The 24,881-nt window shown below is 39.2% G+C and overlaps 1 protein-coding gene across 2 annotated transcripts in view; it reads right to left on the bottom strand.

The window, feature by feature from the left end:
- NLK (nemo like kinase) overlaps nucleotides 1-24,881 on the bottom strand; it is a 130,606-nt gene that overhangs the window by 55,757 nt on the left and 49,968 nt on the right. For both annotated transcript variants that reach the window (XM_058164251.1, XM_058164250.1), the window contains exon 2: nucleotides 2,253-2,382. In XM_058164251.1, coding sequence (XP_058020234.1) covers nucleotides 2,253-2,382 — 130 coding nt within the window. The remainder of the gene's footprint in view (nucleotides 1-2,252; nucleotides 2,383-24,881) is intronic.

Raw genomic sequence — 24,881 nt, 5'->3', positions numbered from 1 at the left:
TTTTCTTGGTTACCTTGTTATTGTTTGTTTCCCTTAATACTATTTATGTTTTGTCATTTAGCTAATCGGGCATTATGAATAGCCACATTATTGCTCTACCTGGCATGAGGTGAATTAGGAGATAAAGGCTGATGTCTTGTTTGATTAATTGACCCTGCCAAAGCCTTGGGATCCAGAAATGTAGTCTTAACTATAATTACTTTAAGCAAAATATATATTTATTTAATCAACTTGTATAGCTGCTTGTTTCAAACCAGTGACTCTGGTTGGCGAACAATCAGTTAAAACACAATACAAAACAGAAATTAAACACAAATAGCTGTCAAGCAATATTATAATCCAACAGTATCAATGTATCCAAGGAGTTCTTCACATAATCGGGACCCTAAGCCCAAGCGCACAGCCAGGTCTTCAATGCCTTCCAAATGATTAGCAGGATTGGGTCCATCCTAATCTCTGGAGGGAGAATGTTCCAGAGAGCAGGAGTTATGGCAGAGAAGGCACGCCTCTGGGTACCCACCAGCCAACATTCTTTGGCTGATGGGACCTCCAGCATTCCCATTCTACTGGAAAGGGTTGGATATGTAGAAACAACACGGAGAAGATGGTCCTTTAAACAACCCTAAGGGCTAAGCCATGAAGGGCTTTAAAGGTGACAATCAACAGTTTGAACTGCACCTGAAAACACACTGGCAACCAATGAAGCCCCCAAGCAGTGGTATTAGATGTGATGAATAGCCAACACCATTTATAATTCATACATCTGAATCTTCCTCAAGACCAGCCCAAAGTAGACCACACTGCAATAGTCCAAATGGGAGGACATGAAGGTATGAATGACAGTGAGAAGAACCTCTCAGTCCAGAAATGGGTGCAGCTGGCACACAAACTGAAGGTGTGCAAAAGGGCCTCTGAGCTACAGCTACCACCTGCTTTCCTGAATCCAAGGGAGCATCTGGATTTTGCATCAGGTCCATCTGAGGCAGTGCCTCCTCCCATTCAGTATCAGAAGTAGAAAAACCTTGGTATTGGAAGTCCCAAGCACCCAAAGCCATAGGTCTTGCTTGGGTTGAGCCTAAGCTCATTGTGCCCCATCCAGACCCCTAGTCTCCATGGCTGGTCACAAGGACATCCACGGTATCATTCAGACAGGGTAGAAATGTAAAGCTGAGTTTTTCATCAGCATATTGACGACACCTCACCCCAAACTGTCAGATCATCTCACTCAGTGGCTATAGGTAGATGTTAAATTAAAAGGAAGAGAGAAATGAGCCTTGGAGTAGCCTGCAAAGTAGGGGTCATGGGCTGGATCTCTGTCGTCTTTATCAGCACTGGCTGGAACTGATTCCAGAGGAAGGAGGAAAACCAGCATAAAATTGTGCTTCCTATCCCCTCCCCTCCCCATCCCATCCCAGGTCATCCAAGAATGTGAACAATGCTGTTTCAGTCCCAAACTTTGGCCTGAACCCAGACTGAAAAGATCCAGATAATTCAGTTCATCCAAGGGGGCCATCCCTTTGAAGCTGCCATGTGACAGTTTTCTCTACAACATTCCCTAAAAAGGGAAGGTTGGAGACTTAGATGAAACCTGTTGAGATTAGTGTAGTTGAGTGATGGCCCCCTTGAGGGGGGACACACATCGCCACCTTCTTAAGAGCCAGCAGAACCACCCTCTTTTAAAGAGAAATTAAATGAAGCCCAATCACACATACATCTATCATCAATCTATGGTCTCAGCTTGAAGCTTGTTTGAAACTACCTCCACTTAATATTTATTAAAATCACTCTAGACACATTACATATTGTGGTTGAAACAGAAATGAAAGCTTTCCAAATTCTCTGGGATGCTTGAAGGGAAGAGGAAGGGAAGAGAAGCACATGAGGTTCACTGCAGTTAATTCCTTTCATGCACAAGCTTAGGGGAACATGCAAGTACACTATGGATTCTTTACTGTCCTAGAAAGTAAAAGAATCAGCTCGGATATAATGTGTCGTTTTTATACATTTCCTTGGGGGCATTGGCTGTTCATCTTAAGTGAACAGGTGTATTGCAGCATGGAAAGCAGATTCAATTGGATTTAGATTTTAGATGTCCCCATAGTTCTAAAAAAGCTTTGTTTCCACTGACAACGGATGTAAGTTACTCAGAAATTGTTTTACTTTTTACTAATGCCTATAAATATTGGTAACCTTTTAAAGTAACCTTTGGTTAGAATGCTAAAAAATGCAATGAAAATATATGAACCACTTACATTGTCATGCTTAAAAAAACACAACATCTTCAATTCACGGAAGACCCTTTTGCAAGAGACCAGATTTTGGAAGACGTTGGGCATCTTTTTGAGTGCAACTCTCTTTCCATCTCGTGGATCGGTTACTGACCTACAGGAAAACAAAAAATAAATAAATATAAACTTTATTTTAAACAACTTAAGAAAAGACAGATGAAAGCATTTCCTAAATAAATCCACATATTAAGAGCCAGACAAAACTCCTGAATGAGTCTTGCTGCTTTTTATTGTTTCCATTCAATGAATTCCAACTGTGCTTCGGATATATCACTACCCTGCATGTTATTGGGCTACAGAATTTCTGTACACTCAGATCCTTCAGTTCTGTGTTAGTAAAACTCTTTGCCTCCAGTGTACAGTGTTCTTTATTTTCCAAATGTGGGTCATAGGTAGCCCTCGGGAGGTCTGTGGTAGTGGTCTCTAAGCAACATGTTGTAAGTCGAGGACTACCTGCACATAGCTTTGGATTACTGGGGAACAGGATAGGAAGACACGTATATCATGTATCATGGTATTTCCTGAGTGAAATTACTGTAGCCTCCTCTGCAGTAAAAATTGTTAGATTTTATTATCTAAGAATATCAACGTAGGAAAATGACAAGAGATGCTGCTGCTTAATCTGATGGCATAGACAGATCTCTCTGGTTATCCAAAAACAGATATAAAATAGTCATGGAACATTGAAATAGACTATCTTTACTAGAAAATAAGAAGTTACCTCATACTGCAGCTAATTTGTTGGTCTATCAGGTCTCAATTCTTTTAAAAATATTAAATTCGTTTTAAAATGAACAAATAATTAAAAATTATAAAAATATAAAAGTGTCTGTATTAAATGATTATACAGTGAAGAAAAAAATCAATTATATACATAAATTAGCTGAGCATAAAAAAAACCCTAACAGAAAAATCTATACAAGAAAACCACAGATAGTAGCCATGTGAAAGACCCTATATAAAATTAAGCTTATCATTAACTCTAGATCAGGGGTGTCAGACTGGCAGCCCATGGGCCAGATGCATAAAGTGCAGGCCACGCCCACCCCAGCTCCGCAAATGTGATGGCAACGTGACGCAGCAAATTTGACACCCATGATCTAGATCATACAATGATCTAGCTATGGCACAATCTCAATTCATCCAGAATATTATCTCTTTTTTTTAAAAAAAATCTGTCTTCTAAAAAAGATAAAACTCATATTCTAGATTAGGGGTGTCAAATTCAAGGCCCCTGAGCTGGGTTCGGCCCACAGGGCGCTTAGATCTGGCCCCTGGGGCCGTCCTGAAAATAGCGAAGGACCAGCCCGCAGTGCCTCTGCCAGCAAAAACGAGCTCCCAATCTCCATTTTCAGGTTGCAGGAGGCAGTCTCAGCTGAAAACGGAGATTGGGAGCCCGTTTTCACTAGCAGAGCACTCGGGCCATCACAGGCACCACTGACGTAAGTGCTGTCAATCTGGCCACACTCACCCTGACCATGCCCCGCTTCCCCCAGAGGTCAAACACAACCCTGATGAACACAACCTTCAATGACACCCCTATTCTAGATCCATTTCTTTAAATCACAAGGATGATCTTCTTTGCATTATGTAAAATTATCCTCTTTGTCAAACCTTTGTAGAGTAAAGGTCCTTTGTGTGACAAAAGATACCAGATTTCAGTAATATTTAATGCTGCCAGTAATTAGCTGTTCTAACTTTCAAACAGAGGTTGTTCTTAACCCTACCGCAACTGAATCCCTCCTGGGATTGAACTTGGACCTAATGCATAATGCATGTTCTAGTGGGAACCAAGAAGGAAAAAAAACAAGTAGTACCTCTTCAAAAATATTATTTCCAAAACAAAGATAAGGATAAGCTTTTATCAGCAAGCATACTGCTTTCCATATAGACTCCCTAACTAAAATTCTTCATGTACAGGCGATACTCAGGATTACTTCAAAAATATAGGTAGCCCTCGACTTACAACCATTCATTTAGTGACCATTCAGTTACAATGGCACTGAAAAAATGACTGATGACCATTTTTCACACTTATCACAGTTGCAATGTCCCAGGGTCATATGATCACCTTTTGCGACCTTCTGACAAGCAGTCAATGGGGAAGCCAGATTCACTTCTTGTGTTACTAACTTAACAACTGCAGTGATTCACTTAACAACTGTGGCAAGAAAAATTGTAAAATGGGGGCAAAACTCATTTCACAGCTGTTTTGCTTAGCAATGGAAATGTTGGGCTCAATTGTGGTCATAAGTCAAGGACTACCTGTATGACTGCAAACACTACTGAAGTACACAAACATTTGATTATTTTATTCTAAAAACTGAGCAAAAGCCTCCCCAAAATTATCAGAAATATTTCTTCATTAATTTAAAGTGTTGTACAGAACAGGGGTCTCCAAACTTGGCAAATTTAAGCCTGGCGGAGTTCAACTGCCAGAATTCACTGGGAGTTGAAGTCCGCCAGGCTTAAAGTTGCCAAGGTTGGAGACCCTTGGTACAGAATGTAATAGTGCCACATAATAGTTTCTGAAAACTTCAAAAATTCCACCAATAAATAATCTGATATATCAATCTTTGAAGAATGAATATGGGTAGTTTCTCAACGTGGAATAATTTTTCCTTGTGTAAATAAATTTACTATTTTCTGTAAAGTCTGTTAGAACAACTCAGTATGTGCCAATCACTGAGCATTACCTAACATAATTCCATCTTGTCTTTTTACAGCTTGGAAAAGCATAAAAGCAAAAAAAAAGAAAGAAAGAAAGAAAGAAAAATTTCAACCTGTGGATGAAATACATCAAAATATTGGCCTGCAATTTATCTATTAAACACCACTCAGAAAGCAATATTTCACTTAATTATTCATACAATGGCTAGCCTTGCTAGCTCCTAGCAATCCTACCCTAATGAAATTGAATGGCAGTGTGGTAATTTCACAGCATGTTGAGTTTGTTCTCTCTTAACTGGGGGTAACAGCTGCTTTAGTTCAGCACAAATAGTACCAGAAATCAGAGACAAGTGCTGAAGACTGTTACACAGGAATGCTTTCCTTTTCTTTGCTGATGAAAAGGCTGGCTGTGCTCTTCAGCTTGTTGTCTCACCCCACACCCCAATCTGTATGAGCTAATGAGTTACAGCTGGTAAAGATAACAGCTACTTTTGACTGTACGTTCCAATGCCTCGTTTTTAAAAGAGATAATTCTAACATATTTGAACAAAACCAGGTTTTTTTTAAAAAAAAGAATTAAAATCTACTCTATGAAGCAAACCATATCGAACCGAGATCCTTGTTACAGGCTTTTGGGGGGACGTGGATTAATAGGACAATTATTTTTGACTTTGCTTAGTACGTATGTGCATGAAAAATTAATTTGTGCAGAGCCCAAGGGACAAAAAAGCAACATGATACTTGAAATGCTAATTGGTTTACTCTGGTAAGAGTTTTTGTAGGCAACTGGCTGCATCATCAGATGTTTCATAAATCTGATAGAACACACAATGTCCTGTGGAAGTTCAGGTTACATGACTATTTATATATCTTCAATTAGCATTTTATAGATTAAGATCAAAGAGTCTTAGCTCATTCCTAGCAGAGTTTGTACCCTAAATACTGACAGTGAAAGCAATAAAAGGGAAATATATGTGCCACGTTATTTACATTCAGAAGCCAGCTCCATAGGTTAAAAAAAAAATTGTCAAAATGGAATCTTGATTTATTTACTAAATTTGAATTAAGGATCAGCTCAAATTCAAAGATTATGAAAGGGAAAAATTTCACTGTATATTATCTATAATACCATACATACATGCTTTTATATTCTTTTTTCATGTCTCCACTTAATATTAATATATAATATAACAACAGAGTTGGAAGGGACCTTGGAGGCCTTCTAGTCCAACCCCCTGCCCAGGCAGGAAACCCTACACCATCTCAGTCAGATGGTTATCCAACATTTTCTTAAAAATTTCCAGTGTTGGAGTTGAATCATCTTCAGACCCACTGTCATAGCCCTTTTTTCATCAGAGATACAGGTCCCTTAACATTTTGGTTGCCCTGTTTTGCATCTTTTCTAGCACTATAACATGGTACTTGAAAATGTGGCCAGAATTATAACACAATGGTAGAATTGTGCCATAGATTTATATAATGTTATTATTACTATCACTGTTGTTAGTGTTATAGCAGCAGTTTTATTTTCAAATCCCTCCATGTAGGTTTTCCTTTTTTTACAGCAGCTGCACAATGCACCAGGACATCAAAGACCCCTTTCCTAGTCAATCACTGCCAAATCCAGATCCTGTACACAGCTTTGGTAGAGAAACACACAGGGAGGGGAGGGAGGAAGGGGGCACCCACCTACCAGGCAGTTTAGGAGAATCATCCCTGGCTATCAGTGATGGGGTAGATGTCACACTAGATTGCCTTCACATCCAGTTCAGATCCTATTAAACATGTAGCCTGCATTTATTGTGAACAAGATTCCGTTTACTCTTATTTGCATTGTCACAGGTTCATTTTTGGATAGTATATACAGAAACAGGAGAACAAGCATGTTTGTTTTACCTGCATAAGAATAAGTCTTTATAAAACAGCTACAAAAATCAAGGTTAGCTATTAAAAAGTAAAGTTTTTGTCCTAATTTTATCATACTTCAGGTCTACCTTATTCCTTAGTATCAATATTTTTCTATTATCCTATTTATTCATAGAGTGCTTAAATATATTTAAGTATACAGTAATTTTCCTCCCTGTCAGTCTGTTTTCCTCCCTGCAGATTTCTTTTGTAGTTGTGTTTGCTGGATTATTCCCCCTACTTCTGTCAAACTGCTCATTTCCTATTCTTTGCTATTGCAACTGCAGTTTTTCTTTTAATCAGAATGTTTATAATTACATTTTTCCTACATCCTAATTCCCTGATATTCCAGCAGCTCTTACCTGTATTTCACTGTCTTGTTCCCTGGGCTTTTTAGAATAGAATAGAATAGAATAGAATAGAATAGAATAGAATAGAATAGAATAGAATAGAATAGAATAGAATAGAATAGAATAGAATAGAATAGAATAGAATTTTATTGGCCAAGTGTGATTGGACACACAAGGAATTTGTCTTGGTGCATATGCTCTCAGTGTACATAAAAGAAAAGATACGTTCATCAAGGTACAACATTTACAACACAATTGATGATCAATATATCAATATAAATCATAAGGATTGCCAGCAACAAGTTATAGTCATACAGTCATAAGTGGAAAGAGATTGGTGATGGGAACTATGAGAAGATTAATAGTAGTGCAGATTCAGTAAATAGTCTGACAGTGTTGAGGGAATTATTTGTTTAGCAGAGTGATGGCCTTCGGGAAAAAACTGTTCTTGTGTCTAGTTGTTCTGGTGTGCAGTGCTCTATAGCGTCGTTTTGAGGGTAGGAGTTGAAACAGTTTATGTCCAGGATGCGAGGGATCTGCAAATATTTTCACGGCCCTCTTCTTGATTCATGCAGTATACAGGTCCTCAATGGAAGGCAGGTTGGTAGCAATTATTTTTTCTGCAGTTCTAATTATCCTCTGAAGTCTGTGTTTTCTTGTTGGGTTGCAGAACCGAACCAGACAGTTATAGAGGTGCAAATGACAGACTCAATAATTCCTCTGTAGAATTGGATCAGCAGCTCCTTGGGCAGTTTGAGCTTACTGAGTTGGCGCAGAAAGAACATTCTTTGTTGTCCTTTTTTAATGATGTTTTTGATGTTAGCTGTCCATTTGAGATCTTGCGATATGATAGAACCCAGAAATTTGAAGGTTTCTACTGTTGATACTGTGTTGTCAAGTATTGTGAGAGGTGGAAGTATGGAAGGGTTTTTCCTAAAGTCTACCACCATTTCTACGGTTTTGAGTGTGTTCAGTTCCAGATTGTTTTGGTTGCACCACAAGGCTAGTCGTTCGACCTCTCGTCTATATGCGGATTCGTCATTGTCTCGAATGAGACCAATCACTGTTGTGTCATCTGCGAACTTCAGTAGCTTAACAAATGGATCATTGGAGATGCAGTCATTGGTATATAGAGAGAAGAGAAGTGGGGAGAGCACACAGCCTTGGGGGGCCCCTGTGCTAATTGTACAGATATTTGATGTGATCTTGCTTAGCTTCACCTGCTGCTTCCTACTCATAACCAAAATTATGTCCAAACACAATGCCACCCCCTCAAGCAATTCCCACAATATGCTTCTGTCCGAGCTCTGTTTATCACTTAAATGGCTAGCAAGGAGGCACAGACAGATCAGAGATTCAAGCAGACTGGTTGCAGTTTATCCAAAAGAAAGATCACTTTGCATAATTTATTCTTGATAAATCCATGCCGATTCCTGCCATGTAAATGTAGTATTTTCTATCACCTATCACCCATCTCCTCCCACTTATGACTATAACCTTGTTGCTGGTATCCTTAAGATTTATATTAACTGTTTCCCTGTGACTATCATTAAATGTTGTACCTTATGATTGTTGATGAGTTATCTTTTCTTTTATGTACACTGAGAGCATATGCACCAAGACAAATTCCTTGTGTGTCTAATCACACTTGGCCAATAAAGAATTCTATTCTATTCTATTCTATTCTATTCTATTCTATTCTATTCTATTCTATTCTATTCTATTCTATTCTATTCTACTCTAGTCTACTCTACTCTACACTACACTACACTACACTACACTACACTACACTACACTACTCTACTCTATATCAGCGTCCCACAACCTTTTGGGTACCAGAACCAGCTTGTGAAGATTTGTCTGTGGACTGGAGGGGGCATAGTTTTGTGTGCTGCCTGCATCCCATGGATGGGGCTTCGCTTGTTTGCGTGGCCTGGTTTCTGGCATGCTGCAGCCCGGTGCCATTCTATGGAACGGGGTTGGGGACCCCTGTTCTAAATATTCACAGGTTGCTTAATAATAGTCCAGTTCTGAGGTAAAGTTAAATGTAGTTAGCCTGGGCTCCTTCTGTCTCCCATTTTTGAAGACAGTTGTTATTCAGTCTTATGTTTGTTCTCCATGACTCTTCAAAGTTCACAAAAAGAGACTCCAAGACGTCCCAAAGATGCTTTTTCAAAAGGCAACTGGACTTCCTGTATTTTTCCTTGAAGATGTTTTGCTTCTCATCCAAGAAGCTTTTTCAATTCTCTCAAGCAAAGTCAACGGGGGAAGCCAGATTAGCTTAATGACAGCATGATTCACTCAACAACTGTAGTAATTCACTTAACTGTAGCAAAAAGTCATAAAACGGGGGCACAACTCACTTAACTGCCTTGCTTAGCAACAGAGATTTTGGGCTCAGTTGTGGTTGTAAGTCAAGGACTCCTGCAGTCTTCAGATAACACAATGGCCAGATTCTTGATCTGTTTTGGTTTTGTGTGTCTACCACTAGTTCCGACCATGTGCAACTCAGACAAATCTTGACAGACTGCTACCCCTGGTATATGGTTCTTAGCAAGTTTCCACATCTGTTTTACTAGACTGAATAGAAACCATCTGACCTTGGCTGAACTTGTAATTAAAAATTCAATGAGTTGACTTTGTGACTCCACAGATCATAGAACTGCAGGATTGGAGGCAGCCATTTAGGACACAAAGTGCAGGATGCAAATTAAAGCATCCATGACAGATGGCTGTTTAATCCTTGCTTGAATACATACAGTGAATTGGAGACCGTTGCATCTGTTTGATTGGTTCCACTGTCAAAATTATTTTTTTTCAACATTCAGTTCGAATCTTTTTTTCTTGTAACTTAAATCCTGCGTTTTGTGTGTCCCCCTCCCCCTCCCCCATGAAACAATAGAGAAAAGGTCCTGACCTTTTTCAGTGTAACATTCTTTCAAGTATTTGAAGGACACTATCTTAGATTTCCATGTCTCTCCCCACCCCAAGAGCTAAACATACCCAGTTCCTTCAGTCTTTCAGGAGTTAGCTTCAAGTCCCCAGATCATATGCACTGCTATTTCAGAGGTTCTTCCAGTTTGATCCTTTCTAAAATGAGGTGCCCCAAACTGAGCACAGAGGATCTGAACAAAATAGAATGGAACTATTACGTAAAAATATTTGGACCATAAGGCAGGCTGAGTGCCAAAGAATTGGTGGCCTTTGAACTATGGTGCTGGAGAAGACTCCTGTGAGTCCCTTGGACTGCAAGGCGAATAAACCGGTCAGTCCTAGAGGAGATCAACCCTGACTGCTGTTCAGAAGACCAAATCCTGAAGATGAAACTCAATGAGCCATCTAATGAGAAGGAAGGACTCACTGGAGAAGAGCCTGATGCTGGGAAAGATTGAGGGCAAAAGAAGAAGGGGGTGGCATAGAATGAGGTGGCTGGATGGAGTCACTGAAGCAGTCGGCATGAGCTTAAATGGACTCCAGAGGATGGTAGAGGACAGGAGGAACTGGAGGAACGTTGTCCATGGGGTCGCGATGGGTCAGACACGACTTTGCAACTAACAACTAAACTATGTAAAAATAACATCTTTTCACTTAAATACCTAAATAAGCCATCCAAGATTAATCTCCATTGTGCAAAAGCACCGCACATGAAAATGCATCTGACCATTTTTAAATTTCCAATGTAAAATTTGACTTTTTAAGGTGAACACAGAGTTGAAATTATATTCTTTTTAAAAAGGACACATATTATCTGTTGTCTGTTTGGTGAATATGCTATTATACAAGTGACTACCTGTATAACGATGTTTTTCAAGCAAGCAGGTATTAGAAAACAAGGAAATATTCATGCTGTTACCTCTAACAAACTTGACTGCCAAATTTTTAAAAAGAAAAAGATTAATCAACTGACGTTAAAAACCATGTTAAGCAACACTGAATCAAAACTGGCAATTTAGTGTAATTCATCAGAAATTGTTAACTCTAATCTAACCATTAGCCAGAAACTATTAATATATTTCAATACAAATGAAATAACACTTTGCAACAACATGGAACAATTACTGAACAAAGTCCATGTCACTTCCAAGAAACAGGCACATATTTGAGAATTACAATTTCCCTTTTTGTTGGTAGTTTAACGGCCAAAGATTCAACATAAGCAGTGCCCTTACAAGTGGCTAGTAGAATTTTTATTGCTATATTTCACTCTATTATAAAGCTGGAAAATAAACTCTACTCCTATCTGCCCATTAGTAATAAAGGATGCTGTAACCAACTAAGCAAATCTACTACAAAAGCTACACAAGGGAGACCTTGGCTTTGTGGAATACCTGACAGTTCTGGACCGAGGACCAGTTTACTTAGCGACCTTTCAAAGTTACAACGGATCTCCCCAGGGCTATAACCAGATTCACAGTTCCGGTAGCTGTTCTTCCCACACTCACATGACTGCATTTTGAGCTCCCAGCAACCAGCCCACATTTATAGCCTTTTGCAGCATCTGCAATCTCATGATCGTGATTAATGATGTTTTATGCTGAAAACCAGCATTTAGTTCTGGGATCATGACATGTGATCTCAATTGGCAATCTACCCAGAGAGTTCCTGAAGTCAATGGTGGAAGCAAGTTTCGCTGAATGACTGCAGTGACTCACTTGTCTCCTGCTTGAACAGGAGGTTGGACTAGAAGACCTCCAAGGTCCCTTCCAGCTCTATTCTGATTGATTGATTGATTTGTTTTTCATCTCCTTCAGCTACTCTGTGAATGGGGGGTGGGGGGGGAGGAACAGGATCCACAAGAGGCAGAGAGGTTGCCTCTTGTGGATCCTGGCTGCCCTTCTAGTCCAAACAGCATTGAAGGCTTCAGTTGAACCATGCAGCTGACTAGCAGGAACAATCCCCAGCTCCCTCTGAAACCCCTCTGGGTCCATCTGTTGCCCAGGTAGACCAATCTAGTGAGTCCAGCCTCCCTTCAGTGGCAGAGGTGCTAGAGAATTCCATGGTAATCAGGATTTCATCTGACCATGACAAGAGAGTCACTAAGAGCCCTTTCAGTTTCAGATCACATAGCCACTGCTCAGGCAGGAACACATGATCAGGTGTGTGACCACTGTCCCAAGTCAAGCTCTGGGCAATCTTGGATAGGTTCACGGGTTGTCCTGGTGGCCATGAATGTCTGAACCAACTCAAACCCCACTCCCAGGGAAAGCAAATTGAAATCCCCCAAGACTGTAAGAACTGTTAGCCCAGAAACAGAATCAAGCTGAGGCTGGTACAACACCAACAATCCCGTCTGATCTCTAGAACCCAATTTAATGAAGAGGATCTCACATCTGGTGACTTGTGGAAGTGTAAGGATTCTCGGATGACTATCAGTATACCTTCATTTCTATCCCAGAGTCTTGGTTGATGCCATACCTAGAACCCAACTAGCTATACCTGCAAAAGATCATCCCACTTTCCAAATCCAAATACCCACTAGGTCGGGCCATTTATCAATTATTAAATTGCAGCTGAAGAGTCCTCATTACAGGCTGACCTTGCATTTAAAAACAACAGCCAGAAACTGACGTTTTGGATGGAAATTTTGCTATCATCAAGGTGAGACCTGGTATTATTTATGGTTAAATAGGAGCCATGGTGGTGCAGTAGTTAGAACGCAATATTGCAGGCTAATTCATCTCATCGCCAGAAGTTCAATCCTGACTGGCTCAAAGCTGACTCAGTTTTCCATCAGTGGTGAGTAGCTACCGGTTCAGTCTGGATCTTACAATAGTAACGGTAGCGGGAGGCTCCGCCCACCCACCTGGACGTCATCCCGGATGCTCTGTGCATGCCCAGAAGTGCCGCACGTGCTCTCATAGCAAACCAGTAGTGAAGGTAAGTGGAACCCACCCCTGTCTTCCATCCTTCTGAGGTCAGTAAAATGAGGACCCAGATTGTCGGTGGCAATATGCTGACTCTATAAACCGCTTAGAGAGTGTTGTAAAGCACTATGAAGCGGTTTATAAGATTAAGTGCTATTGCTATTGTTACTGCTAATAGTTAACAATTTATCCTTGGGCATCAGTAAGGTTATGTTTGGGGGGTTGTTTGTTTTAATCTTGTTATAAGTTACCCAGAACCACTTGTATGAAGTGGGCAGATATATAAATGATATAAATAAATATAGGAGAAAAGCCATAGCTTATTACTACGCTGCTTACAGACAATACTAAGCTAGATTGTGCAACAGTGTGATCTGGATGAGCTTTGGCAGCTTCCTGTACATCTATAATACAAACTTGTGGGGGGGGAGATATCTGAGCAGGATCCAAAATGCACACATATAAAACAATTGGCAGACAGAAAAAGATCGGTATTTGAATCTAAGTGCATACAGTTGTTATATCTGAAAACTCAACTGGGATCTTTAAAATACCTTAAGATTTAGAGTATTTTTCAAATGTTTAAAATAAAATTCTCAACATTTAGATATGGAACATTTCAAGAATCACAAAGTCATAGACTACTATCACACCTAAAATGAAAGCAAATTTTAATTCCTTTTTCAGTACAAAGTATGCTCACAAAGAGAAACATTGTATTTGCAAGAAAAAAAGACCTGTTTTTCCACTGCCATGGCCAGGTTCTAAATTAGAAGTTAGAAGCAGTTAATCTGTCTGTTTTAAACAAATGCTTTGAAATTCCATAAAGTTTGGTATATATTTAATTTCTAAGACCAAAGTAACAAAAAGGTTAAATATCACTTTCCCCCTGCCAGAAAGCACTCTTATGTATACAATTTACAAGGAAACTGTTATCCTTATATATAGCTGAACTATTCTTTTGATTCTTGATCATAAGTTTATGGGAACTTTGAAAAGTATCTCTGAGCTGTTAAATACAAACGAGGAGTTATTATTAGTCAGAAATAGATGAAAGTCACCATCCTCCAAGGGAAAATGGAGGGCAACCCAGAATAAGGTACCTATCTTGTCAGATCAACTGTATTACACTTGCCTTTCTGACACATGAAATGAACTGCGCTGAAAATATGGAAACCGTTACCAACATATGAACACTAATAACCAGCTTATCCACCAGATGGTACTTTTCATGACAGAATAATGGAGAAGGGAAGGAGTCTAACACTTGATATCATTTGGTGTTCTTATTCCCCTATCCAGACCTCTTCAACTTCCTTATGGTCCTCTGATATCCTACAGCATATGCAACATTAAATAAAGTGTGGAGAATGAAAAAGTAAGGAAGCTGAAGCAAAAGTGCTTTTTCCAAAGGCAACTAACTGGACCTTATTTTTTTCTTGAAGATGTTTCCCTTCTCATCCAAGAAGCTTCTTTAGCTTTAGCCTGGATGACTAAGAATATCTATAAGGTAGCTGAAGCTATTGGAGATAAAACCAGTTCATATGCAAATATATACACCTTTGTGTAATCAAAAACGTGACAGATTGGGCCCAACTTTAGATGTTACTCTGTTCACGGGGAATCCATGACATATGTATACTATTAAATTTAAAGTAAGACCCATGGTCTGTTTAACAGATTTAGGAACAATTAAAACTACCACTTGCACAATGACTGAATGGGGGAAAAATCAATATTGGTTCTATATTAGGCAGCAGATGTAAGGAAAAAAATTGGTCCTATTGACCTTCCTATTAGACAAATTTCAAAATGGTCAAAATGTTAGCTTCTCAGTCTGCTGGAGGGTTTTAATCTGCCGTCTGGGTAAGGATTCTGATGTGGTTCAGGAGTTTTTGGCAATTATGGTCTTGATCCAACTTGTTTTGGGAACAACTCATATCTGTGTCATATTTTTTTCCTCTCTAGCAATATGATCTGGAGTTGTGGGATATTTATTTATATCCTGTATTTATTATTTTTATAAATAACTCAAGATGGCAAACATACTAATACTTCTTCCTCCTATTTTTTTCACAACAATAACCCTATGAGCTGAGTTGGGCCGATAGAGAATGACTGTCCCACTTAGCTAGCTTTCATGCCTAAAATAAAACTAGAACTCAGTTTCCTGGTTTCTAGCTTGTGCCTTAACCGGTAGACCAAAGTGGCTCTCAACATTATTACGAATCCCCTGCCATAGTCAGATCACTGTTAACGCTTGTATTCTCTCAGCTCTATTCGTTGCAGGATAAAATAAATTCATTGCAGAGTAAAATAACTAGCCAGGTTTAAACTGTTCAGTCTTCAACCTTCCCTTTCTGATTTGATTTACAGCTCCAGAGAACCCTAACGGAAGCAGATTGACTGGATCACTTCTAATTGGATTTTAGACCAGGCTATAGGAGCAAGATAACTTCAATAGCATTTGTAAATGACCTCTGGCAAGATTGAGATGAGGGCAGTGCATCACTCTTATCCCTTCTTGATATCTCACCAGCTTTCAGTACTATCAATTATAATGGAAACCCAAATAGTCCACCATTAAAAAAAAAGCCAACACTTGCCTTTCTGACACATGAAATGAACTGCGCTGAAAATATGGAAACCGTTACCAACATATGAACACTAATAACCAGCTTATCCACCAGATGGTACTTTTCATGACAGAATAATGGAGAAGGGAAGGAGTCTAACACTTGATATCATTTGGTGTTCTTATTCCCCTATCCAGACCTCTTCAACTTCCTTATGGTCCTCTGATATCCTACAGCATATGCAACATTAAATAAAGTGTGGAGAATGAAAAAGTAAGGAAGCTGAAGCAAAAGTGCTTTTTCCAAAGGCAACTAACTGGACCTTATTTTTTTCTTGAAGATGTTTCCCTTCTCATCCAAGAAGCTTCTTTAGCTTTAGCCTGGATGACTAAGAATATCTATAAGGTAGCTGAAGCTATTGGAGATAAAACCAATTCATATGCAAATATATACACCTTTGTGTAATCAAAAACGTGACAGATTGGGTCCAACTTTAGATGTTACTCTGTTCACGGGGAATCCATGACATATGTATACTATTAAATTTAAAGTAAGACCCATGGTCTGTTTAACAGATTTAGGAACAATTAAAACTACCACTTGCACAATGACTGAATGGGGGAAAAATCAATATTGGTTCTATATTAGGCAGCAGATGTAAGGAAAAAAATTGGTCCTATTGACCTTCCTATTAGACAAATTTCAAAATGGTCAAAATGTTAGCTTCTCAGTCTGCTGGAGGGTTTTAATCTGCCTTCTAGGTAAGGATTCTGACGTGGTTCAGGAGTTTTTGGCAATTATGGTCTTGATCCAACTTGTTTTGGGAACAACTCATATCTGTGTCATATTTTTTTCCTCTCTAGCAATATGATCTGGAGTTGTGGGATATTTATTTATATCCTGTATTTATTATTTTTATAAATAACTCAAGATGGCAAACATACTAATACTTCTTCCTCCTCTTTTTTTCACAACAATAACCCTATGAGCTGAGTTGGGCCGATAGAGAATGACTGTCCCACTTAGCTAGCTTTCATGCCTAAGATTGAAACTAGAACTCAGTTTCCTGGTTTCTAGCTTGTGCCTTAACCGGTAGACCAAAGTGGCTCTCAACATTATTACGAATCCCCTGCCATAGTCAGATCACTGTTAACGCTTGTATTCTCTCAGCTCTATTCGTTGCAGGATAAAATAAATTCATTGCAGAGTAAAATAACTAGCCAGGTTTAAACTGTTCAGTCTTCAACCTTCCCTTTCTGATTTGATTTACAGCTCCAGAGAACCCTAACGGAAGCAGATTGACTGGATCACTTCTAATTGGATTTTAGACCAGGCTATAGGAGCAAGATAACATCAATAGCATTTGTAAATGACCTCTGGCAAGATTGAGATGAGGGCAGTGCATCACTCTTATCCCTTTTTGATATCTCACCAGCTTTCAGTACTATCAATTATAATGGAAACCCAAATAGTCCACCATTAAAAAAAAGCCAACACTTGCCTTTTATGCTCTTTGATTAAGAAAAAAAATGTAATTTGACTTTATAATCCTGCACATATTTGGATTATCCAAAAACTAACATAAAAGAGTAAACTATCCAGCCACTAATATCCCAAAAAAATTTATGAAAGTGTAAAAGTGTCCTGGGTCCTAAATGAAAGAAAATAAGTGATTTTGCTTAGATTCCTGCTATTCTCTGAAGAGCACTTTCCATTCCCTATTCAGCTTTGTTAGGATGCTGCATCCTGGGTGACTATGGCAGCAAAGTGAGCTGCAGGATGAGAATCTATCCATCACCCAGCTCAGAATCAACAGGGGTGCTTTTTGAAGCCACTGCAGAAGACTGAAAAAGGTTTTCATTTATTATGCATCAATTGTGGCTGTGGATAAGAGATAAGAGACTAAGAGGATTTAACCTAAAAATAACTTTTGAAAATAGATGTAGAGATGAGATAAAAACTAAACACGTATCTGTAAACATAAAAGAACGAATTGGAAACTCTATAAACCACAAGAGTTGCAATCCACTGAAATGACAAATTCATATGAGCTGCAACATACATATAATGTTTTTTTTTCAGGTGTTCCTGTGCCAGGCTAGATTTTAAAAATAGCCACTGTATTGTTCTCTAGGGCCTTTTTTTCTTTTTCTTTTGGAAATATCCAGTGGTTTTCTGGATTACATGATCTTTGTCTAGTATATTATTCCATTTCATTTTTGTTATCCTTTCCATTACAAAATGGTGCTCTAAGGGGTTAACAGTAAAACACTAGATGAAATTAAAAATTATAATTAAAAATATAACAATTTACTGAAATACATCAATATGGTTATAGACTGTAATATAATCTATAATTTAGGATCTCTTTCAGCAATTATCTCATTAGCACATAGAACATTGGAATAGTCCAATGTAATGTTATATTATTATAATACAATTAAGAGAGTGCAAAATACTGAACTATACACAACAAATGATCATAGACTTTCCAGAGCTCCTTATACAACCTGCAAGGAGAAAGAAAAGAACATCTGTGGGATTATAAAATGATTTCACTTTGGCAGTGAGGTGAGACATAATCAGCTTGCCATGTAAATAACAATTTGCTGAGTGTTTTGTGGTAAGCAAGAATTTCACCCAGGAAATCACCTGTGTTGTTATTTCAGGAATACAGTTATTTCAAGTTTTGGGGACAGTATTCAGGAAGGTATGAAGTCATGAGAAGAAAATAAATTGCATAAATGTGGAGCAGTTGGTCAATTGCAGATTTTAACCTACCATTTTGTTTTACCTTTGCTGCATTGTATCTGGTATTTTGCTCTTTAACCATAAATAAATAAAAAGTCTCCAAAATCAGTGCTTCCATAGGTTCTTCCACTAACTGTTAGGCTTCACACCAGGCACAAACAACAAATCTTGAATCTCCAAACATGCAACCCTGCATTCAGAAACTTGCTTTAAAGACTTAAGATGACTACAGGTAGTCCTTGAGTTATGGCCACTCGTTCAGTGACACAGCCAATTTTGCCTTAGGGCAGCGGTCCCCAACCTTTCCAGCTTGGCAGCCTGGTAGAGGGGGGAAATAGGGAATGGTTCCCTGTGAGTGGCAGGTGTGCGCACAAGTGTGAACATCTCCATTTGCACAAGTGGCAAGTGTGCTGCACTGAGTTCTAAATGGTCAGTAGCCTGGTAGTGGGACGTGGCCCGGGAGTTGGGGACCCTTGCCTTGGGGTGCAAAATGTTCCAGAGGAGGGGAGCCCCAACTCAGAATGTGGATTTTTAAGCTTCTTCCTACCAAACCTTCATTATGATTGGTAAGGTTCTTAATAAAAATTCTGCTCACATTTATCAGGAGGCAAATTCTTCTTGGAGTAGACAATTTCAGAGATATCCAGGCCCCGATCCATACAGAGTTTCATAGGTGCTAACCAGCCTCTTGTTGCACTTGCAAACAAAACAGATACAACTCCTGTAATAGATGTGTTATCTTAGAATAATAGTCCCCCATTCCCTTTATCAGGAGGATAGCCACGTTTTGCACTAGCTGAAATTTCTGTATGGTCTCTAAAGGCAGCTGCATGTAAAACAAATTAGAGTAACAGAGATGTGAGGTGACAAGTGTATGAGCAACCATTGTTACATTTAGTATTGTCCTGGAATCAGCTGGTTTCTGAATAAGCGACTACTCTGCTTTGCCTGGACTGACAATAACCCTCCTGTCCTCTAGGCAGATAACCATACCTCCTGTTTGGCCCTGTTTAGTATAGATATATAACTGAATATTATCTGCATATCGATGAAACCTCTGTCTGTCTATATCAGGGGTGTCAAACTGGCGGCCCATGGGCTGGATGCATCACGCGCAGGCCATGCCCACCCAGCTTCGCGAAGGGGGAAAATGTTGCGATACATCATGTGATGGCAATGTGATGCTGAGAGTTTAACACCCGTGGTCTATATGGTTGACATTTTCAATACTTCATGTAGATATTAATCAAAATGGAGTAAAGGTCTGAGCCCTAGAACATCCCATATTAGAGTATTTTTAGGCTCAAGCTTACCCACAATTATTGACTGTAATTGTCCACTACTAAACCGACCCTCCAATCAATCCCCAATCCTTGCAGGTAATCCAGAAGGAAGCAACAATCAGTGGTATCAAATGACACTTGCATATCCTGTTTCAGGACAGATTTCAACCCCCCCTCCAAAAAAAAATATTGTTGGATTGCCCTGGTTTGTGCAATTACAAGCAGCAGGCAAAGAACCTGTCCTATCTAATCACACAGTTATGAGCAGGTCCAAATCCTTGGAAACTTGCTTCTAAAGGGTTTCTGGTATAAAAAGCAGTAGGCAAAAGCGCCTACTGGGGCTTCAGCATTGAAGAGAGATCATGAGCCAGTCCAGGTTCAAAGAATGTTCTAATGGGAATTCCTTGCCTCACAAATTTCTTCAGCTCTGCCTTTCACTCAGCCCTCAAGACTGGGAAAAAGATCCTTGATCAGACCCTTCACATCTATGGCCTCCAGCTATTCCACATGCTTTGCAGGCAAATCAGCTTCAGGTGCCTCCAGGCTGCTTTCTGAGACAGTCTGCTGCTCTACAGGGTCATCTGAAGCTGACCCCAACACTGAGAAATCCAGCAGGTAAAAGAGCATTGCATGTTCCATTCAAACCCTAGCAGCTCATCCATGACAGCATTCAATGTGTCTCCTGTTATCAAGCCCAGGTTTATTCTTAACAGAAAAGCTTCCTGGTAATCCACTTCTTATAGAGCTATTTGGAGCTGCTATCCTACCACCTTCTCAGTAACCTTTCACAAGAGAGGGAGGTTGGAGACAGGGTAAGACAGGAAATCCTTGACATATATTTAACAACTGTCCGGAATCAAGACAGCCTCCTCGGAACAGGTGCCCATAAAGCATTTCCACTGTAAAATCTAATGCTGGTTCCCCAAGCCACATGATCACATTTTGAGCATTCCGCAATCTGTTCACGTGTATCATCAGTTGCCAAGTGTCCTGTGATCATGAGCTGTGCTGGCGCTGTGGTTAGAAGGCAGTATTGCGGGCTAATTCTGCCGACTGTCACCAGTTCGACTCGACTCAAGGTTGACTCAGCTTTCCATCCTTCCGAGGTCAGTAAAATGATGACTCAGATCACTTGGGGCAATATGCTGACTCTGTAAATCGCTTAGAGAGGACTGTAAAGCACAGGGAAGCAGTATATAAGTCTAAGTGCTATCGATATTATGTGACTGTAATCATCTCTTCCGGATTCTTCGGGAAGTCAATGGGAAAAGTGATAGGGAAAGGGACACTGGATTTGAGGTCAGTTCCTCCTGCACAAAGGAGGACAAATCTCTTGAGGCCTTGAAGAAACATACATGGTGAAAACACTAGTGAACACCAGCATTATGAGCCTTTCAGAAATCTTTCGCATTTTCACCCCTCCTGAGTGGTAAATGCTAATGAATGTCAGTGCTTCAGCTCCTCTGGAGGAGAAAATGTTAGCAAATGCCAGCATTCCGAGCCTCCCAGGACTATGGCATTTACTACCGTAGTGTTTTTGCCAGATTTGAGGTCTGTGCCTCCAGTGCCCCAAAGGATTTACCCTCCAGAGGAGAAAGCTTGTACTATCTAGAGGAGCAAAGATGAAGTTCAGAGCTGGTGGTACTTGTTTCACAAATAGCCTCCAATTCACTGACATCCGTAGATGCAAATACATTCCAAATTTGGTCTAGTGGTTAAGGCACTAGTTCCAGTCCCACCTTGGGCTGAGTGAAAGCCAGCTGGGTGAGCTTAGACCAGTCAGTCTCTCTCTCAGCCCAACTCATCACAGGGATGTTGTTGTTGGGGGGAAAATAGGAGGAAAGAGACTTAGGTGTGTTTGCTGCCTTGAGTTATGTACAAAAATAATAAAGATGGTATATAAATGTATTACTGAATGAATTACATTGCACTAGATTCTGTCTTAAGTCTTCTCATTACACAAAACACCCAAACACCACAGAAGTCAATTAATAGTTCTTCCAGGTTATCCCTCTTTAACAGGAAACGGGACACTTTAAAAAGTGTAGCTAGCCTTACATGTTGCCCATCTGCAATCAATTCCCTCTGGGAAAAGATACTTGAGGAAGTGGTGGCTAATCAGCATTATGAATTCTTGGAGGATTATCTGAACCATTCCAGTTGGGTTCAGGACTGCTTTGGCATTAAAACTGCTGTAGTCACCTTTCAAATGATCCGCATTAGGAGAAAGCACAACTATTGTATGCTGATCTTCCCAGATCATTTAGCACTTTTTTGTTTTGTATGGGATCTCCTTCTCAGCGGGACTTGTTACTATATGTTTTAAACCAGGGTCCCCAATCCACAGGCCACGGACCGGTACTGGTTTGTGGCCTGTTAGGAACCAGGCCACACAAGCAATGGGCGAACAAGCAAAGCTTCATCTAAGCATGCATGGGAACTAGGTTGCATGGGAAACCAACACACATACTCTGGTTGGTGGAAGACCGTTTTTCTTCCGAAATCAGTCCCTGATGCCAGAAAGATTGGGGACCGCTGTTTTAAACTGTTATTTTAAGCCTTTATTGTTTATTTTAATTCACAATATATTTTATGTTATTTATCTTATATTATGCAATATCCTCTGGATAGTGTGGCAGATGGGCTAGATGTATTTTAATTAGATAAAGACGTTTTCATGTGGTTTTAATTAAATAAATATTAAAAGATTAACAGTCAAGTAGGATTGGGGCCCTGGTGGGCACTGATGTAGACATCTGTAGACACACTGGTACCCATAAGTAATAAGGTAGGGACTCAGTTCAAAATCTCAGCTCAGTAACAATGTAATTACTATTCTCCTCTTGGTGAATAATAGCATTAGTCTCATAGGAATGTTTCCTACCGGCATATGCAGTATCTGACTACAGGGTAGTTCTTGACTTACAAGAGTTCATTTAGTGATTATTGAAAGTTACAACACTACTGAAAAAATTGACCTATATGACCATTTTTCACACTTATGACCGCTGCAGCATCCCCATGGTCACATGATCAAAATTCAAATGCTTGGCAACTGACTCATATTTATGATGGCTGCAGTGCCCCGGGATCATGTCATCCCCTTTTGCGACCTTCTGACAAGCAAAGTCAATGGGGAAGCCAGATTCACTTAACAACCATGTTACTAACTTACCAATCACAGTGATTCACTTTAACAACTGTGGCAAGAAGTCGTAAAATGGGGCAAAACACACTTCATAAATGTTTCACTTAGCAACAGAAATGTTGGGCTCAATTGTGGTCATACACAGTTGAGGACTATTTGTATAAACTATTCAAAAGCTTAAAAATAATGAAATAAGCTATTAAATTTATAATAGATCAATTGGCACAATGATTCTATTTATTCACTATATCTGATAGCTACCAAGAAAGTGATGGAAAAGTCAAGGAGAAGTGAGTGACATGTTAAACAGAACATGGGACAATATTCTGTTATTCATATCCTTTTTAAAAATTTATTAACTCAATCATGTTCATATTGTTCATGTATTGTATCTTACAATGTACCTTACACTGAAAAAGTGAAAGTAACCACAGTATAGAAAACACAAAAAAAGTATCAGAAATTTTGTCAGTGTGGTAAACCTTGTTTTCAAAGAAATTAAAGAGAAGTGACAATATAACAATTAATCTATTCCAGATGTAAGCCTTTCCATCCACATTAAAAGCCTAACTAACAGTCTAGACTTCGTAGACTGAATGAGGGTTTGATTTAACACACCAGTGTCAGGGAAATTAATAGAGAAAAACATTTTGAGGTATGCATGTCCCAGACCACAAAAGAATGTATACATTAAAACCAATGCTCTGCACCTGGAGGATACCAGCAGCCAGTGCAGTTCAACAAGTTCTTTTAAACAGTTCAGGCCAGATATCTTGAAGATTGCCTTTTCCAACCTGACAGCTATTGATTTAGATTATTCATGAAAATGCCTCCACCTTCTGAGATGCAATGTATGACATCCAGCACGAGGACTTTTCGGGATAACGTCTGGACTTGGGAACTATCCTTTCGAAATAATTCTGTCTTACACCTTGTTTTTATCTTTTTATTTATCTAGACTCTACCCACTAAATTGCATTGATAACAGTTTCGATGACATTATTAAAGTTTATTGAAAAATCATTTTCACTGTATACTTTTTCACTTCTTGGCCTGTACCCTGTATTATATTTGTAATATAGATAATTACCTCTACCAATAGTATTTTGAAATCCAACTATTGGAAATCTGAGGCTGACTAAATACAAAGTGCCTAGTCTAGACTCCTTGGTGCTTATTTGGGGTGACAAATGAGGATATGGCTCCCATGAGACTCAGCTGACTGCCATGCTAACAACAAAATATCTAGCTGGTAATTATATAAGGCAGTCCTGTGCCATGATTGTTCTCCATCCCTCTCACATCTAAAACACGATTTAATATTTTAAAATGTGGCCCTTAGTGGAAATAACGTTGCACTTATTTAAAAAGTGGGAATAATATTCAAAGGTAGTGGACTGTGCCTTCCGTCTTATCATAGTTTTTTATGCAACACCTATTATTCTGTATCAAGATTCCAAGTTTGAGAAAAATGTAATTAGAAAAACCTTGCAATCAACAAAGATACTACAGTAACCATTCTTTGAGTCTAGATCCTCCAAGGATGTTAATTTTGTTATAATTATTTATTTTGCCTTTTTCAGAATAACAGAGCAACAGAGTTGGAAGGGACCTTGGAGGTCTTCTAGTCCAATTCCTTGCTCAGGCAGGAAGCCCTATACCATTTCAGAAAATTGGTTCTCCAATCATATTCTATTTCTTAAATCTGGTATAATCAAGCTGTACAATTCAAAGCCATCTGGTATTTTATTCCAAATTTTCCACGCTGAGATTCAACAATCACTCCAAGGAGAATTCTTATATGTACAGAAGATTTGGTATCATTCATGCTATTTTCCAGACTTTAAGAATTTTACTTTTGTCATCACTATTTTATCATAGAATCGTAGTTGGAGGAGATATAAGAGGCTATCAAATCAAATCCCATGCCCACTGCAGGGTTCACAACACATCCTCACCATAATTACCCAGCCTTTGTTTGAAAATTTCCAGTGAACAGGAAAAAAACTATTCCAGTAATCTGTTCCACTCTTACTGTCAAGAGAT

This window comes from Ahaetulla prasina, chromosome 1 (assembly GCF_028640845.1).
Source record: "Ahaetulla prasina isolate Xishuangbanna chromosome 1, ASM2864084v1, whole genome shotgun sequence".
NCBI classification, from domain to species: Eukaryota; Metazoa; Chordata; class Lepidosauria; order Squamata; family Colubridae; genus Ahaetulla; species Ahaetulla prasina.
Note: the sequence above shows the minus strand (reverse complement) of the source record. Positions and strands in the feature narration are given on the sequence as shown.